Here is a 20,588-nt window from a genome sequence, read left to right as displayed (position 1 = left end):
GGTCAAGTTTGTTTATTCAACATTGAGGGAATAAGTAGACCAGGTACTTCTGACGATGTGACCACAGTAAGGGCACAGGTCACTATCACTAAGACTGGATACAAACTATCATAATTTTTCTGAGCTTCAAAATATGAGATGACATGTGTTTTTCAGTTCCTCGATTTTGTGTTCCTTGATTTGTTTAGTACACTTTGGAGATCAGGGTGGATGGTTGTTTCTGCAATTTATACAGACAGGTGGTAGTGGACATTGTGAATTTTCATAAAGTGGTCACCAGCAAGCTCCAAAAAATATGATTGTATGTACATCAGGAAGATGTACACACGAAGTGCTGGCATTTAAAACGCTGCTTGAGGGCAGGAAATTTGGTTTCGTATTACAGGGTCAACACATGATTTTGATCTTTTCTGAAAGAAAATCCTGCTCAAATGTGAGGATTATGTGGCAGTGGCCACCTTGTTGTCTGATGGGCCTCTATGTATATAATGCATCCCTTGTCTCCCCAAGTGTTCGCTTAGTTCATCTATCTGTAGCATTAGGTACCAGTGAAAAATTAATCCCTGTACAATGTTGAGGTTCTTATGAGGTGTAATAGTAACAGGCACATCACCAAGTTGTTTACAAGATAGGAACACAGAGGAGTGGGTAGGAATTGAATCAAAGATGGAAGCATTTCACAATTTGCTACGGGAAGAGAATTCGCCAAATACATTTTCAATGTTCTCTGCAAAAAAAACATTGGTTCAGTAAGGAGAAAGGAGCTTCAATCTGTTTGAGTGTAAATCATGAACTGAGGGGAATAACTGTCATCTACAAGTCACTTGGTTTTGCCATCCTCTCAAGTCATAGTGAAAGAGGGAAAGTTCCTTCGGTCTTCATGATCGGCATTAAATTGCAGTCTGTCTCCAGAGACTACTGGGGCCTCATGGCCACCAGCTGACAAATTTTGTTGCTCATGACACTAAACACCCGTCATGACACTGCCTCCTCCTAATGAGGGTTCTCCCCACAGGGCCACCCAGCCATAGCAAAGATCTGGTGTATCCTGATGGACAGGCACCTATTCACTGAAAACACAGCTCAGCATCAACAATATGATCCCTGGGTGATTAGGGATTTGCTACTGTATGGATACCTGATGGCCCTCAGGTGGATTAGCTATCATGGTGAGAAGTTGTCAACCTCCTCCGATAGGCTTGAACTATCTGTAACAATTTTAAAAAAGGCGGAGGTGAAACCTACATGAGGCTGAACACAAGTTAACCAAAATATGTGGTATACAATAAGGGAACAAAGTAGGAGAAGCCAAAATCTATATCCTATGAGCAAGCTAGGTTGCCAGCAGGTAATCTCCCCTAGAGAATAAATCAGAGAAAATATATAGCCAGAGGAAAGGAAAAAATCCTGCCATGGCTTGGGACCTCCCACTTACGAGAGTTGTGAGTGGGGGATGTTGAACACCTCATGAAGTTTGGGGGTCCCTCACACTGAGGTCAGTGATTGCCATTCCTTTCCATTCTGAGGAAGAAATGAATGTGTCAGAGTTTCACTCAGATTGTAAGAAGTAAATCAGTGAATAATTGGTTGTAGCAACTAATGAGGTTTTTTTGTCAGCCAGTACTGGTGATGGTCATATGGAATGGTTTATGTCTAGATTTGTATAATTTGCCACAGTAAAATACCTGACTGAGATTGAAGGAAAAAGTACAGCATCTATTAACAATTTGTTTTTATACACAAGAACGTTCAGTGATTTAGAAAGCTAGAGTCAGCATTTTATCTCACTATAACGGTTAATTGTTAACTCTTTCACAGCTACAGGCATGCTTGACATAGGCCGTGTCGAGTTAGGTGCCATTATGGCCAAAGCAGACTACCTGCACCGGGACCCTTCTGTCTGAACACTTCCTGCTCGCTGTATTACCTATGTCAGCCTGCTTGTGCTGTGCTGAATATTTTGAACAGAGCTTGGGAGCTAAACACTAGAATCTGTATGTCCACTCTCTCCAGTTGTCTGTTCTCATGGTGTGTGCTAGCCCAACAGTTCATTAACAAAAAATTCATAAGGAGAATAAACTGCTTGCTGGAACACATTTCTGACGCATACAAATATATTCCACGTGCATAAAAACTTCACAGCTAGACACCAATGTACTCAAATACAAAATATTTCCTTTGCATCAGAATAATTTGATTGCAGCGTAGACATAAATCTGCAAAGCGTTTATTATCTGACACAGGGGATGTATGCTGTGTATTTGCTTTATGCTGCTGTGAAGAATCAGGTTCATCTGTTGCCTGAACATTAATTTATCTGGAGAGATGCTTTGAACGTGGATTCTTTACACTTTTGAACCATTTTTACAACCTGCAGTATGTATTTTCAATATTTCTGTACATTCCTACACAATTTTCATGACAACCGAATATGACTGTCTACATTACGTGGTTACAATTTTAGTGTATCACAAGCAAATTAATATGTACAATTTTTGTTTCATTGGTGCAACGTATGTTGTGTAACAGCAAGTCTTTCTTGCCAACATACTGTTTCATTTGGAGAGATGCTAAAAACTAAGTAAACTTAATTGTTTGAATATTTTTCACAATACTCAGTATGTATTTTTAAACTTCCCTTACGTCCTTTGCTATGTTTCATGATTTAAAAAAAAAAAAAATCTGTGCCCGAATATAGTTGTATCCATTGCGTTGGAATAATTTCATTGATGAACATGTGTAGTTTTTGTTTAATAACTGGTGGAATGAATCTGGTGTAGTTCTGTCACATACAGAATTGGTATTATAGCATCCAAAATACCATGCCTGTCTGTTGCCAGTGTATTTGATCATCTGAAGAGTCACTTCAAACTCAAGAAATTTAAGTATTTGAAGACTTGTTTCAAAGCACAATATGTACTTCCACTCCTGCTTTACGTCCCTAAATAAATTTCACTGTCACAGACCATAATAGCCAAATATAATTGTCTATGTTACATGGTAACAATTTTAGTGTATTGTAACTAGATGTATACGTTTGAGTTCTATTTCGCTGGCACAATGTATTCTGTGAAATTGCATTATAAACAGAATATACATTGTAGCATCTGAAACATCATGTCTGTTCATTTTTAGCAAACTACTTCAACCGAAGGAACTGTCTGAATACCTTTTTCACTTATTATGTCAATTTTCCTCCCCCCCCCCCCCCCCCCTCCCACCACCCCACTCTCTCTCTCTCTCTCTCTCTCTCTCTCTCTCTCTCTCTCTCTCTCTCTCTCTCTCTCAATCCAAGCTATGGACTGGCACCAATGAAGTTAAAAATAGCTTTTTAGAGTGTCTTTTTCAGAGTCACGTAGAAGAAGGTGTCATTAGATGAATGACGAACACTAACTTCACTTAACGAAGGTTTATTCAGCACTTGCACATACAAGTGCACGGAGCGAACTGCCTCTGGCCAGAACACATACAGTTACAGAACATTACAGTACAATGATTCTTGACATTTGTGGATACTTCTAGAATGTACTCAAACCAAATAAAGAAATTCAAATTTTACAGTTCAGGTGAGTTTTGAACTTGTGACCCTCCATGCAACAGGCTAGTATCCTAACCACTACACCACAGTTTCTGCGACATTGCTCCCTCCTTAAGAGAACAGCACCTCAGTGTTACGTCGTCCTAGTCCAGGAACAAGTCATCGGTCCTGCGTACTCCGACTCCCGATGACTGATGTTCGTCCTGGCAGTGATCTTAGATCTTCCTTTGCCGCTACGCTCTTCGTCACCTTTTCGCTTGCTGCCTGTTGCTGGAGCTCCAAATTTACCCTGCATTGCAGGATCCTTATAGGGCTTCATTTGAAGGACGTGAACCATATCTCTGACCTTTTGTTGTCTTGTGTCGGGGCAAAATCTTCAACTTCATAAGTAACATCATCAGACAACTGTTTTACAACCTTATAAGGTCCAAAGTAGTGCCTGAGGACTGTCTCAGAGAGACCAACCTCCTGAACAGAAGTGAATATCTAGACGAGGTTACAACGCTGATGGCTCATGTCATACCTTCGGCGATCGTTTTCTTGAGCCTGGGGTGTGTAGAGTCGAGCTAACTGCCGAGCTTCCTCAGCTCTGGTTAACACCTGGCCGATGTAGTTGTCATCCACGTCATCAGGATGTAACAGAAACACAGTATCCATTGTCAGTCACCTCACACCCATGCACCAGGAAAAATGGCATAAATCCTGTGCTGTCTTGTTTGGCGGTGTTGTAGACAAACGTCACATAAGGTAGCACCTCATCCCAGTTACTCTGCTCAACACTGACGAACATTGACAGCATGTCGGCCAAGGTCTTATTAAGGCGTTCAGAAATACCGTTAGTTTGCGGATGGTAGGCAGTCATCTTGTCATGAGTAATGTTGCACTGACGGATTATCTCTGTCACAAGGTTCGATTGAAAAACTTTCCCTAATTATCCGTAATTAACGACCGTGGGGCACCGTGTATTAATAAAATATCTTCCACAATGAATTTGGCTACCTCGAATGCTTCAGCTGTTTTCAAGGTTTTTGTAATGTCACAGCGTGTCAGGTAATCAGTTCAAACAATAATCCATCTATTTCCACTAGGAAACGTTGGAAATCATCCGAGGAGGTCAATTCCAACACACTGGAAAGGCATTTTGGCTGGTGAAATTGGTATGAGTCAGCCAGGTGGCTTCTGAGGAACTGCCTTTGTCCTATGGCAGACAGTGGGACACAGTGACAGACACTCCTAAATAAACCTGGTCAGAAATACCTCTTGTGGATCCTACCACAGGTCTTAATAAATCCTAAATGTTCGGTCACAGGTGTGTCGTGGAATTTCTGTAGAACATCTAAGTGCATGTGTTTAGGAATTACTGATAGCCACCTCTTTCCAAACGAATCAAAGTTTTTCATGAAAAGTAATCCATTAACTACCTTAAATTGTCCTTTCACATCCTATGATCGATTTAAGGCAAGCATAATTTGAGATATCTTGGCGTCGTCCTGCTCAGCACGTGGATCCTGGAGCGCAGCTAGACAGTCACTATCTTCATCAAAGTCTTGATGGTCTTGCACAGGGTTTCTTGAGAGACAGTTGGCATCTTGGTGTTTTCTCCCACTTTCGTACACTATGGTAAGACGTAGTGCCCACCTGGCAAGTTGTCCTGTTGGATGCTTAAGACCTGTCAACCAGCAAAGTGAATGATGGTCTGTAACAACTGTGAATGGCCTTCCACGGAGATACTGTCTAAATTTGCACATGGCTCAGAGCACAAGAAGACATTCTCTTTCTGTAGTTGAGTAGTTTCTCTTGGCTTTTGTAAGTGTCCTAGAAGCGTAGGCTATAACCTTCTCTTTTCCATCTGAAATTTGCACCAGAACAGTACCAATCCCACACCCACTGGCATCTGTGTGTAGTTCTGTAGGTGCTCTCATCCTACAGACCAAGTACAGGGTCAGTCGTCGGAGCTTTTCGCAGCACATCGAAAGAATCTTGTTGAGCACCACACCAGATAAATTTAGCATTGGCTTTTAACAATTCTTGGATGGCCTGGGTTTGATACAAAAGTCTTTGATAAAATGATGGTAATAAGAACATAATCCGAGGAAGTTTCTCACATCTCTACTACTTTTAGGAATAGGAAATTCCGTTATAGATCTCACCTTTTCAGGGTCTGGCCACATACCTTCGTTTGACACAAGATTTCCAAGTATTTTGATTTCTTTTGCTGCAAAGAGACACTTCCTTGGATTAAGTTTCAGTCCGCCTTGTTGGAGACACTTAAGAACGCTCCTCAGTCTTTTTGTGTGTTCATCAAATGTCTGAGAACACTATAATGTCGAATCTAAATAACAAGATTATCCATCATCCATTCAAAAGTTGCTGGTGCATTACACAAACCAAATGGCATTACCTTTAACTCAAACAGACCCTCTGGGGTGATGAATGCAATTTTCTCACAATCAGCCTCATCTACTTCCATTTGCCAGTATCCTGAGTACATGTCCATAGTTGAGAAAAACTTAGCCCCCTTCAGACAATCTAGTTTATCATTAATTTGTGGAAGGGGGTAAACATCCTTTTAGTTATCTTATTAAGTTTCCTGTAATCAACAAAAAAGTGCCAACTGCCATCCTTCTTTCTGATGAGAACCACTGGTGACGACCATGGACTCTGCGAAGGCTGAATGATGTCATTCTTCATCATTTTCTCTACCTCATTGTGAATTATTCGACGTTCCATTCCTGACACACGGTATGCTCTCTGGTTTATTGGCTGATGATCTCCAGTGCTAATCTGGTGCTTCACCATCGATTTGTCTATTTTGCTCTTCGCCTGTAGATTGAAGCATTCAGAGAACTCTTGAAGAATGGCAAGTAGCGTCTTCTGCTGTTCCTTAGTGAGATCTGATGATAGTTGAGCTAGAAGATCTTGTCTCTTAGTGGTAGCACTAATTTTGCCCACAGACTTGGCATGGGAGGTTTCTATGATGGTCAGCTGTTTGGCAATTAACGGCTCAGCGTTTGCTATGCACATGCATCTTTGGAGGATCTGCGGTTCTCAGCGACAGTTAACTATCCACAATTCACCGAATCCGTACTTAAATGAGACAACAGAGGCTAGGATGACCAAGTTATTCTTCAGAAGTATGCATCTCTTATATTCCAGATGAATGACGAACACTAACTTCATTTAACAAAGGTTTATTCAGCACTTGCACATACAAGAGCGCAGAGCGAACCGCCTCCGGTCAGAACACATTCAGTGTTTGTACAGTTATAGAATATTCCAGTACAATGATTCTTGACATTTGTGGATACTTCCAGAATGTACTCAAACCAAATATAGAAATTAAAATTTTACAGTTCAGGTGAGTTTTGGACTTGCGACCCTCCATGCAACAGTGTAGTATCATAACCACTACACCACAGTAACTGTGCTACTCAGCTTCTTCTGTGACAATATTTTTGCACTTTTTATTTTAAAATAATTTATTCAGAATTGTCATATAATTTTAACTATCTGTTTTAGTTTATGATGATCAGTAATGCTTTGTGCAGTAAGTGTTTAAATAGGGTACCACATATAATGGTATGTTGCAAGTTTTCTTTGGTATCTTGTTTCCTGGTGCACTTTTTGTTTTCTGGAAACCACATGTCTGCACATCAGCAAATTTTTCTTTGAATGTTCAGTCACAATAACATCAGGAATATGCCTCCCTGTAAATTGTGGAAGATCCTCATCAATGGAATGCCTTTCTCAGCCAGCTTTTCTCTGTTCTGTCACACATTTTTCTACACTTTCCCTAACAAGAGAGGCGAGAAACTGTAAGAGCCATTTTTCACCCTGTAATCAACTTGTGGAGAGCATGTGCATTTAAAATGTACTTATACTGAATGTGAAAAAATCTTTCTTGTACAATTTCTCAGTCTTATGCACTAATATTACAGAACTCACTATGGTACACTGTACTCATACTCTACTTTTAATCTACAGTAAACTGGGGTTTCCTCTTTGCTTTTTAATTATTTATTTATTGTTGCAGTATTTCCATCAGTCTCCTCTGTTTCAACGCTTTGTGTTGGGTTACATGTGGGCAACATCCACACTTCTCTTATCAAACCACTTGCTAGAATCACTTTCTTCGCTTCTCTGTTTCAGTTACCTAATGTTTCACCCATTGTTACCGCTACATGCAGTTGTTCTGTGTTTGTGAATTCAGAGGAATGGATCTGGACTGGAATGCCATGTCGACATACAGAATATGTCCCTGTTGGAAATATGCTCTCATGAGTGTTGCACTAGATTGCTACTTTTCTCTAAATTGTGAATCACAATTTCTACTGTTGCATTGGTATATACAATTAATTCCAAAATGTATCCAGTCTGACAGTCACACAGTACAAATGCATATTTCAAATGTATTTCTCTTGGATGGAATAAATTGTTTAAAAGATGATCTACCTTTGAACAACAACTGGCTTTTGTGAATACATGGTTTATGATGTGGACTAAATGGCTGTGAATCATCATATGAATTTCAAAGAGATTCCTCATTTTAAAGAAACTGTCACCTGCTTACTTCTCCTTAAAGTGCAGCATTTTCAAATGTAAAATAAAAGTCTATGGACATAATTTTGCTGAAAACTAATGTTGAAAGTATATTAATGGATCAATAATCACTAATTTTCAACTTTTTAACTTTGCCCAATAGAAGACAAATAGCAAGACAACAAGGTTCCTCAGCTCCAGTATCATTCCAGCTTGACAGTTGGGAAACATTTGCGAGTATTTGCCTTGGTATACATGTAAAATCTATTCATTTCATTTGCTGTAAAATGAAACAGGTCTTCTGACAGAACTACAACAAAAAATGACAATGTTTTGAGACTTTAACCAGTTGAAATTGGTGCCCTGAAACAGACTCACCAAACACGTACTTTAATGGCTGGAAATCTGTTTCCAATATAAAGGATCACTAAGGTGTGCACTTTTTCCATAGCTTTTTGCCATCACTTTCCGATTCTTCATATTCTGAATGTCTGCCAATCACTCCTCTTGTAGAAACATTATACTAGTGGGCTGTAACAGCCATTGTACAGACTGAGGACTATTCCTTTGAGAGTCCATTGAAGACTCATCACCGTTACTAACATCGGGTAGTCACACTCACTACCAAGTATCTTCAGGATCTCTATCTGTGCAACCATGGCGATGTGATATTTCTCTTGCAGAGCAGAGGAACCTCAAGTTAATAGTGACCAATCCTTCAATTGGCCAGCCTATGGCTACGTGATTTTTGGAGTCTGCAGGAAAGCCTCCTCAGTACCAAATACATGTGGCAAATACATATGTCATTACAGGTTTACTGCTGAATGTTGCAACATAGTTTGAGATCTTTATAGTTTTGGAAGGAATTGATCATTGAGGCCATCCCATAAAGTCTGAAATGTCCTACAGATTATGTCAAAGATTGTTGGTTGGTTTAGAAGGGGGTGGAAGTGGGGTGGGGGTGGGGGGGGGGGGGGGAGGAGGTTGGAAAGATGGGACCAAAATACTGATGGTACAATACCCATCCCGCTGCAGCAGCGTAGAGCAATCTGCACCCCAGTTGGTGTTGCTCAGGCAGCAGAGGGCATTGAGGTACTGCCAGCACTTCTGCATCAGCTGACGAAGATGAGAAAGCCACATCAATCGGGCATCGAAAACCAGACCTAAGAATCATCAAGGTAACATTCTGGTTCCGGATGAACGGCATGGAAGTAAATTACACATGACTTCAGAGCTGAAAACCGTGGGATAGGAGTCCATGACTGCGCCTTGTGGATGTCTCCCTGAAGAGCAACTCAGGAACACCAGTACTGGAGGAGCAGTACGAAATGCAGAAGTTGTCTGCATACAGAGAAGGTGAGACGGACGGCCTGACAGCTGCTGCTAGACCACTAAAAATAGATACACTCAATACAAAGCCCTGCGGGACCCCATTCTCCTGGATATGGGGGAAGTATGAGAGACACCAACTGGGATACAGAAAGTATGGAGCAATAGGAAGTTTTGGATGAAAATTGGGAGTGGGCCCCAGGTACCCCACTCACACAATCTTGTAAGGATATAATGTTGCCAGGTCATGTCGTGCTCGGCATGGAGCATGGAATGATGGTGCTCTCCCGCCATTGTGATGGAAAGACAGCACATCACACCAGATCTGGTTAAAGATGACGAGGAGATGTCACTTGCAGTGTCGGACGAGAGATGTTTGATCATCTGACTGTGGATCTGATCTGGCCCAGGAGCTGTGTCGGAACAATGTGCAAGGGTGCTGAGGAGCTCCCACACTGTAAATGGAGCATTATAGGGTTCACTGTGATGTCCAGTGAACGAGAGGGCTTTCCTTGCCATCCACCGTTTGAGGGTGCGAAAGGCTGGGAGATAATTCTCCGACACGGAGGCTCAAGCACAGTGCTCAGCAAAGTGCTCCACAATTGCATTTGCGTCGATAGATAACACACGATCGATGTTAATGCCAGTGACACCTGTCTGGGTCTGGTACCCACAAACACATCTGGTCTTCATCCAGACTTGGGAAGGTGACGTATGGCACCCAATGGTCGAGATTTACCTCTTACAGCATTCCTGTTTCTGTCTCTGTTTATAAGCTGGTTAACGCGGGCATGGAGCTGTTTAAAAGTTATTAGTTGCTCACGGGAAGGGTGTTGCTTGCGTTTCTGTAGAGCTCACCGACACTCTTTAATGGCCTCAGTGATTTACAGTGACCACCAAGGTACTGACTTTTGCCGGAGGCACCCTAAAGAACAAGGTATCATGTTTTCCACAGCAGAAACGAATGTTCTAGTGACCTGCTCAACCACCACATCGATGGTACCATGTGGGGGATATTCAACGGTGAGAGGCAGACATTAAAGCTTCCCAGTCTGCCTTGTTTAAAAGCCCATCTTTGGAGATATTCGAGGGAATCGTACAGAGATTGTAGAGTAATCAACACAGTAATTCTACACTCTCATTTGCTGATAGTCAACACCAGTGATCTGCAATTAAGTCAAATGCATCACAACTTAACATGAGCATGTTTTAGATGCTCACCTTAATCATAACACACTAAAACCCAAGGAAAAAGTAATGTAATGGTGGGCTGGGTCAAGTGAAGAAGTAATTAGCAAATCACCTCTACAATAACAAAGCTCACAACAACATCATTTACATCGTCATTAAAAGCACAATTAGTTTGTGTTACAGTCATGTCTGAAGCTGCTGGCACGGTACCTGATGTGCGGTTTGTGTCTGTAAAGTTTATCACAGTGTAAGATTGAATGCAGTGAGTTACAGGGATATTTACAACATATACATCACTAGTGAAGTGAGGTTGAGCCTGTATTATGCAAATATTTTACCATGAAATATGCCAACCACCTAACTAATGAATAGTTTTTCTTTTACTTGATGTAGAACTACATCCATGGTACAGGCAGGTGGCCATTCAAATCATACAATTCTTTATTAAATGTTACGTTTGGGCACTGGTTACCTTCAAATAGACAAAGCACATTCAAATAGGCCTATATGAGAGGAGTTCAACTTCACGGGCCTGTTACTAAAGTTTGACCTAAATATTCTGTCTGATGATGAAAATTTGGAATGTGTAACACTTAATAAAGAATTGTGCGATCAAGGCATTTCCATACTTTTAAGTTGTGCCAATAGTATTTCTATTTCGCAAGAGAGCTAATGTGAAGTTTGGAAAGTAGGAGACGAAGTACTGACAGAAGTAAAGTTGTGAGAATGGGTTGTGAGTCACACTTGGATAACTCAGTTGGTTGAACACTTCTACTAGCCATTACTGGAATCCTGTGACTTGAGTTCCCATTGTAGATGATAGAATGTGAATAAATTGCTTTGAACAAATAAAAATTAACATACATTTTGCTGACAATTTGAGAACAATACCCAAAGGAGAGCCAGGGTATGACCCTATATACAAAATCAAAAGCCTTATTGGCCATACTGTTTCTAAAGGTAAAGTGCTACCGAAGCTGCAAAAATTTGGTCTCGATGAGCAGATTATATCCTTCAGAGGGCGTCATTCAGGGGGGGGAGGGGGGGGGGGGGGAGGAGGAGAAGAAGAAGCTACAAAATGTTTGTGCTATCTAATGTGAATGGTTTAGTACACAACTTTGAACTGTATACTGACATAACTAATCAAAATGAACATCTTCCTGATATAGGAGCCAGTGGAAATGATATGCTAAGGCTAGCTAGTGTAACACCTGAGAACAAAAATTTTAAAATATTTTTTTGACAACTGGTTCTGTAGTTATAGGTCTGCAAATGAAACTGGAAGAAAGAGGAATCTACAGCCTAGGCACTGTTTGTTCCAATCACTTAAAAGGATGTGTTTTTGACTGACAAGAAAATGAACAGATCTGGAAGAGGTGCAACAGATGAAAGTGTTCCATGGGAAATATGCAGTATTCTGCTGTAAATCTGCTGTAAAGTGGCATGACAACAGATTTGTGACATTACTCAGCAATTTTGTGGGAGCAAATCCAATGACTGAAGTAGAAAGATTTGACAAGTACCTGAAATCAGTCAAGGTGCCTTGCCCCAGGGCAGTAGTAGAGTATGATCAGTTCATGGGAGATGTAGATCTTGTGGATTCTGTTCTAGCATTGTATAGGACCCAGATATGTTCCAAAAAAATTGTATCACAGAATATTTTTTTCATTTTCTAGACCTGATGGTAGAGAACTTGGTTTCTTTACAGAAGAGGAACTATCAAGTGGAATGCATTGGAAAAGCATGCTTGCTTTAGCAGAGTTCAAGAAGGCCATAGATAGAGGTTTGTTCCAGGGAAAAAGTGAGGCAAGAAAGCAAGGAAGGAAGACCTAGAAGTAATTCCATCGAGAGAGCCTACATGGCAAAAATAAGAAAGGGCCAACAGCTGCACTGCCTGAAAAAGATAGGCGGCTAGATGGCACAGGACATGTGCCTATTATGGATCTCAAAGGAAGGTGCAAAGTTCCATCATGCAATGGAATGGGAGAGTGATGTGTTTTAAATGCAAAGTGCATTTATGTTTCACTGCAAATAAAAACTATTTTTTAAAATTTCACAATGAGCGATGAAAATGAGGTATCTAATTATTGAATAATATGACAAAATATTTTATGAAAACAGAAAAGTAACAGTTTTTCACCTAAAACTATTCATAAATGTATGTACAAGCACATCTGTGTATCTTTCCTAAATCATTTTATACATGTATGTAAATAAAAGTGTTGCGAGTCTTCTGGGAAGTGTGTTGACAATCACATGGTGTTGCCATACGGCAACAAACCTAAAATATTGAATAAATCAAAATTACATCAAAATTTATATGTTCAACCTATCACACAGTGTTTTGTGTGTCAGACCCTACCCCCAAATGTTCTTTATTGACAGTGTTTCCTAAAAAAAAGAAAAGTCATACAACAGAGGGTTAACGTGATGTAATTCTTCAAATCTATTACCAGTAATACAAGAAAACATTAGTAATGAAATATGAGAAAGAATGTGTAGTAAAGAAAATAACTTTATGAAAGTGGTATGTCTTCACACAACATCTTTTTTCGTATAGTTCCATTGTATGGTTAATCATATGCACTGAGGAACTTGTCAATATGCAATTTTGAGACAGTGTGGATGCATTTAACACTACCGCAACTAAATACTCCATGCTGTCATTCCAAACCATATTAGCAAGTCAACCTGTGTCCAGTTGCCAGTTGCTAAAAATGTAACATTGGTTCTCCACCTATAAATGGGTTGCAATCCATCATTGGTTACAGCTTTGGATGTGAATGCCAACTCCACAAGACGCCTTGATGTGATGAAAAATGTTTGTTGCTGCCACTGATGCATGCTGTGCTCTAATGGAATTTGCAACATGAATGAAACCAACTCAGCTTGGGGGAACACAAAATGTGAAGCCACACAAGGAGTGATATGGGTTCACTCTTGTTCTTGATCTACATAATTACCTTCCAATAACTAAACATACTTATCAAGAGCTAAAACAAAACCTTACGTACTGTAGCTCAGATGCACAGAACTAGAATCTAATCACAGTAAGCAGTCACAATCTAATAAAGACTCATTGTACAATTCCAAAAAAGGGAAACATCTGCTAGCATCACAGGTAGGCATTAATGGTGATACACTAAACGAAACAATGTGTGTACACATCCTTACAGTCCAGTTGGATACCAAGTTAAAATGGAGTAGACACAAACTAAGGAAGATTTTCAGTTTAGCACAATTCATCCTTAAATTTCCCTTATTGTGTTGATTTAAAGACAAAAAAGATAAGCTTATTTTGCATATTTCCACGCACAGTTGTCTTATGGAATTATCATCTGTCGAAGTGCATATAAAGTAAACTTAGTATTTACTCAGCAGAAGGGAACTGTAATACTGTTGTATAAAGTAGGTAACCACCTATCTTATAGAGGTCTTTTTATGGACCTTTGAATTCTCACACTGTGCCTATACATTTACTTCTTAATGACTTTTGCTAAACTGTGATTGGCACAAGGGAAATACAAGATAAAAAAATAATTTTTATGTACGTTTGCCACCACATCTCGTGTTTAGAGCGGATTTAACAAGCTCCCAGGATGCAAAGCAAGAAACAGAGACTCCCTACCAATCCATATGAAAGATTCAAAGATTGAAACCATGTGTTAGCTACATGGCAAATAGCTGTTTTCAAAGTGGAACTAGCCAACAGGCAGTGTTGCACTGTTAACAGGCGTTTCTTACACATGTCATTAACTATTTTCTCTGAAAGATACCACTGTATGGAGCAAATATTAAGTTCCCAACATGAGACGTACCTGAGGAAGTAGTGACTCCCCTCCCCTCCCCAATCTCTCTCCCCGACACCCCCCCCCACCTCCCCTTCTTCTTCGTAACAGCTTTATTTCATAATTTTTACCAACATGGTAAGGGGGTAGCAGCGATCTGTTCTTGATCATTTAAAAAAAAACAGCCAAGCTCACAGATTACCTCATCTATTAAAATGACTGGTTTTAGCACATTTAAAAGACCATCATCAGATTATGAGCACCATTTGCTTGGATCTGGCGGCACTGTGAACAGCTGTGTATGGTCACAACCGTGGCTGCAGTTATTGTGGCCATATCCAGCTGTTCACTATGTCACTAACTCTAGGAAAATGGTGTTCTTAGTCTGAAGATGGCCATTTAAATGTGCCAATTTGATAAATGAGATATTCTGCAATCCTGACTTTTTTTCTAATTGAGCATTCTTTAACTTTACTATTTTAAATTGCTGGCAAAAATAAGTAACAGTCAGTGGAACAGCCAAGTTTTATGACTTTTCATGATTAGCTCATTTAGTTTTGTTAAATTATACTTTAACTTACTCCACATCCCTGAAAGTTCTCCTTGATGTGATCTATATGTCACAATGGGTGGAGGAATCAAGTCGGATATCTCCTTTCTTTGTAAATTAGGTTTTGGTAGTGATGGTTCTGAGCCAGCAGTTTGGCCTCAAAACTACTACAAGAAAATAATAATAATAATTATTATTATTATTAATTAATAATTAAAATTTTTAACAGAACAACAACTAGCTGATCAGATCTGTGTAATAATAAAAAATAACAGGATACCCCAGTCAGAATTAGAAAACATCAAACAACAAGTACAACAAATACTGGAACAAAATAATGTGCAATCAGAAGAAGAAGAAAATACAGTAATGGACTTTAACATCCCAGAGCAAACAAAGACCAACACGCATCAATTAAACAATCAGAGGAAAACGAAATCTCAAGACATCCACCAGAACAAGCACAAATAGAACACAAAGAGACGCACGTGTTAGATATAGAAGAGAAATTTCAGCTGACATATATAGGATACAAAGACACAAATACAGACATCAGACCATTCTTGCATAGACCTCCAAATAACCCACAAGTCGAAACAACAATAAAAACTATCAACACAATCATACACAACAAAATAAATGAAAACACAACTATGGAAGAATTACAACTACTGGTTTATATAGGAGCACTCACTACACTAAAAATACACACTAGGCAGAGATCAGAACAAACCAACACACAGAAGAAACCCACAAAACCAGCATGGCAACACAGGCTACAGATAAGAATAGAAAAACTGAGAAAAGACATCGGACAGCTAACACAATTTATAAGAAATGAAATGTCAGAAAAAAACGAAAAAGGTTAGGTAAAATCTCACAACAAAAAGCAATAGAGCAATTAGATGAAAAGAAGCAGAAATTACAAGCATTGGCCAAATGACTTAGAAGATGCAAAAAAAGTGAAAATAGAAGGAAACAAAACCAAACATTCAACACAAACCAAAAGAGATTTTTACCAAACAATAGATAACACACACATTAAAATAGACAATCCACCAAACATAACAGACATGGAACACTTCTGGAGCAACATATGGTCAAATCCGGTACAACATAACAGGCATGCACGGTGGATACAAGCAGAAACAGACACATACAAGATGATACCACAAATGCCCGAAGTGATAATTTTGCAACATGAAGTCACCTGAGCAATTAATTCTACGGACAATTGGAAAGCCCCTGGAAAAGATAAAATAGCAAATTTCTGGCTAAAGAAGTTCATCTCAACACATTCACATCTAACTAAATTATTTAACAGTTACATTGCAGACCCATACACATTCCCTGATACACTTACACATGGAATAACCTATCTGAAACCTAAAGGTCAAGCAGACACAGCAAACCCAGCTAAATATCGCCCCATAACATGCCTACCAACAATATACAAAATATTAACTACAGTCATTACACAGAAATTAATGACACATACAACACAGAACAAAATTATAAATGAAGAACAAAATGGCTGTTGCAAAGGAGCATGAGGATGTAAAGAGCAACTGATAATAGATACAGAGGTGACATATCAAGCTAAAACTAAACAAAGGTCGCTACACTACGCATACATTGATTACCAAAAAGCCTTTGATAGTGTACCCCACTCATGGTTACTACAGATATTGGAAATATACAAAGTAGATCCTAAATTGATACAGTTTCTAAACATAGTAATGAAAAACTGGAAAACCACACTTAATATCCAAACAAATTCAGATAACATCACATCACAGCCAATACAGATTAAGCGTGGAATATACCAAGGAGACTCATTAAGTCCTTTCTGGTTCTGCCTTGCTCTGAACCCACTATCCAACATGCTAAATAATACAAATTATGGATATAATATTACTGGAACATACCCACACAAAATCACACATTTTCTATACATGGATGATCTAAAACTGCTGGCAGCAACCAATCTACAACTCAACCAATTACTAAAGATAACAGAAGTATTCAGCAATGATATAAATATGGCTTTTGGAACAGACAAATGTAAGAAAAATAGCATAGTCAAGGGAAAACACACTAAACAAGAAGATTACATATTGGATAACCACAGCGACTGCATAGAAGCGATGGAAAAAATAGATGCCTATAAATATCTAGGATACAGACAAAAAATAGGAATAGATAATACAATTATTAAAGAAGAACTAAAAGAAAAATATAGACAAAGACTAACAAAAATACTGAAAACAGAATTGACAGCAAGAAACAAGACAAAAGCTATAAATACTTATGCCATACCAATATTGACCTACTCATTTGGAGTAGTGAAGTGGAGTAACACAGACCTAGAAGCACTCCATACACTTACACTATCGCAATGCCACAAATATAGAATACACCACATACATTCAGCAACAGAAAGATTCACATTAAGCAGAAAGGAAGGAGGAAGGTGATTTATCGACAAAAAACCTACATTATGGACAGGTAGGCAATTTAAGAAAATTCTTTCTAGAACGAGCAGAAACTAGCAAAATACACAAAGCAATCACTCATATAAATACATCGGCTACACCACTGCAATTTCATAACCACTTCTACAACCCTTTAGATCACATAACATCAACAGATACGAAGAAAGTAAATTGGGAAAAGAAAACACTACATGGCAAACACCCATATCATCTAACACAGCCACACATCGATCAAGATGCATCCAACACATGGCTAAGAAAAGGCAATATATACAGTGAGACAGAAGGATTCATGATTGCAATACAGTATCAAACAATAAACACCAGGCATTACAGCAAGCATATTATTAAAGATCCCAATACCACAACAGATAAATGCAAACTTTGCAAACAACAAATAGAAACAGTAGATCACATCACAAGCGGATGTACAATACTAGCAAATACAGAATACCCCAGAAGACATGACAATGTAGCAAAAATAATACATCAACAGCTTGCCTTACAACATAAACTTTTAAAACAACACGTTCCCACATACAAGTATGCACCACAAAATGTACTGGAGAATGATGAATACAAATTATACTGGAACAGAACCATTATAACAGATAAAACAACACCACATAACAAACCTGACATCATGCTCACCAATAAAAAGAAGAAATTAACACAACTAATCGAAATATCCATACCCAATACAACAAATATACGGAAGAAAACAGGAGAAAAAATTTAAAAATACATCCAACTGGCTGAGGAAGTCAAGGACATGTTGACATTATACCATCAACTACAGGAGTCATACCACACAATATCCACCACTACATCAACGCAATACAGCTACATCCAAACGTATATATACAACTACAGAAATCTGTAATTATTGATTCATGTTCAATTACCCGAAGTTCCTAAACGCAATGTAACATATACTATACCATCAACTACAGGAGTCATACCACACAATATCCACCACTACATCAACGCAATACAGCTACATCCAAACGTATATATACAACTACAGAAATCTGTAATTATTGATTCATGTTCAATTACCCGAAGTTCCTAAACGCAATGTAACATATACTATACAGTTAAAGGGAAGTCACGCTTGATCAATGTCCGCGTCCCTTTCCATTTTTAACCAGACATAACGACTGAGAAAGGAAATAAATAATAATAGTAGTAATAAACCTGATTTGGTCACAGAAAAATCAAACTTTAACCTCCATGCCTAATGCTGTCTGCTAGATTGTTGAGGCTGTCAGCATGGGTAGGGTAGTAAAGGACTGTGCACGTCAATTTTTCCATCTTTCTTTTTTTGATATACAGGATGAGCACAAAGTCTTGCCCTGATTATAACCATTTATAACAGAATTTGTCATAATAAGTTACATTTAACATCATTACATAGGTTAGTATTACTTTGTTTGTTTGTTTTTGTTTTCAAGACCACTTACGTTAGTCAACCTCAATGTGTGCTCCCTTGGTAGCTCGGAGAATGTCGAGGTGGTATTCCAGTTCCTACCAAGTGTTTCATAACATGTGTTCTGTCACAGTACCCACAGCATCTTGTATCCTAGCCATCAGTTTGTCGACGTCAGCAACTGGTGTCTGGAGAGCGGGGTGGCCAGGGTGCTGGACCGTTCCTTCCCACCCCCCGATCTGGACATTACTCCCTTTCCAGACATTACACCCCTTGATTTTTTTTCTGGAGCTGTATCAAGGACAGAGTCTTCGTCACACCAGTTGCTGACGTTGACAAACTGAAGGCTAGGATACAAGCTGCTGTGGGTACTGAGACAGAACACATGTTACGAAACACCTAGCAGGAACTGGAATACCGCCTCGACATTCTCTGAGCTACCAAGGGAGCACATGTTGAGGTTTACTAACGTAAGTGGTGTTTTTTTTTTTAAGTAACGGCACCAAATGTAACTTATGTCAAACAGTTATTCTGTTATAAATTTTTATAATCAGGGTAAGACTTTGTGCTCATCCTGTACATTTCTATAATTTAAAAGTATGAACATTTTACAGCAGAGATGATTAATTATAAATCAAATAAAAACTTCACAAAAAAGGCACTCTGGTATTATCTTAACTTACCAGTAAATCTGTAATTTGGCCAGGGCTCATAGTCTTCCTTGTCATTTGGAGACAATCCCTCTGAAAAATAAATTGTAGTTTGATTATCTCACTTTCAGAATTGTCTTACACAGCTTTTCACATAACAGAAATACCAACTCAAGCTAACTAGGCGCCATGTAAAATACTAACGAACTAACAATGTTTGTACCAACCAGTCTTTATAAACTCAGAACATTCTTACAAAAAACAGAGGATCACCAATGGTACATAAGTTTGTATCTTTATTTACAGTTACAATACATGGGAAGATCAAATAAGCTGCAAAATGAAACTAGCTGTAATTATTAGGAGGCCAATTACGTATGCATTTTCATATTGTTTAAGACAATTACTTAACACCAATGAAACACATTTTTCATGTATAAAACACCATACCACATGTAAAATTCACATTATGTTTGTATGAGGTACTGGAAAAAGGTGGGGGAGGGGGGATTGGATAGGGGTGAGGTTTGGAGGACTGGGGTAGAGAAGATGGACAGTGGGCAGAATCCAAGAAAAAGCATAATATTAATTCCATAGCTTTGGTATAGCCTGATAATTAGAAGAGCCACACTCTTTTATAAATTTAAAGGTCAAATCAGCTGTGGTTTAAAAGTATTCAAAGCAGTACCTCACTGCATCTTAGTAGCAAAAACATTTATATGAGGCATCGAGGCAAAGAGCCAGAGCTATGAAAATAGTAAAGTCATAACTAACTTTAACCCTAGCATTACCAACGTATTTTTTGTTACATGTAATACCAACGGGGGGGCCTCAAAGGCCCATAAAGAATACCACAATTTATTTTATCATAAATCAAGTTTATTTACTTCTGATACCTCTAATAACAATTCAAAATGCTTAGACATTGTTTTTGTATACTGGATAATAAAAGATGTTGTTATAATAGGAATAAAATGAACAAATCACGAGATTCAGTTTATATATTTTTTGGAATAATGTTTCAAAATAGTGTTTTCTTATAAAAACGACTTTTTTAATTCGATACACTACATGAAGCA

At 38.7% G+C, this 20,588-nt stretch overlaps 1 protein-coding gene across 1 annotated transcript in view; it reads right to left on the bottom strand.

Annotated features, from left to right (window-relative positions):
• Positions 1-20,588, bottom strand: part of LOC124803194 (methionine aminopeptidase 1) — a 106,257-nt gene that overhangs the window by 62,637 nt on the left and 23,032 nt on the right. The window contains exon 3 of the mRNA XM_047264379.1: positions 19,543-19,602. Within this exon, the coding sequence (XP_047120335.1) occupies positions 19,543-19,602 (60 nt within the window). The remainder of the gene's footprint in view (positions 1-19,542; positions 19,603-20,588) is intronic.

This window comes from Schistocerca piceifrons, chromosome 1, assembly GCF_021461385.2.
Source record: "Schistocerca piceifrons isolate TAMUIC-IGC-003096 chromosome 1, iqSchPice1.1, whole genome shotgun sequence".
Classification (NCBI taxonomy): Eukaryota; Metazoa; Arthropoda; class Insecta; order Orthoptera; family Acrididae; genus Schistocerca; species Schistocerca piceifrons.
Note: the sequence above shows the minus strand (reverse complement) of the source record. Positions and strands in the feature narration are given on the sequence as shown.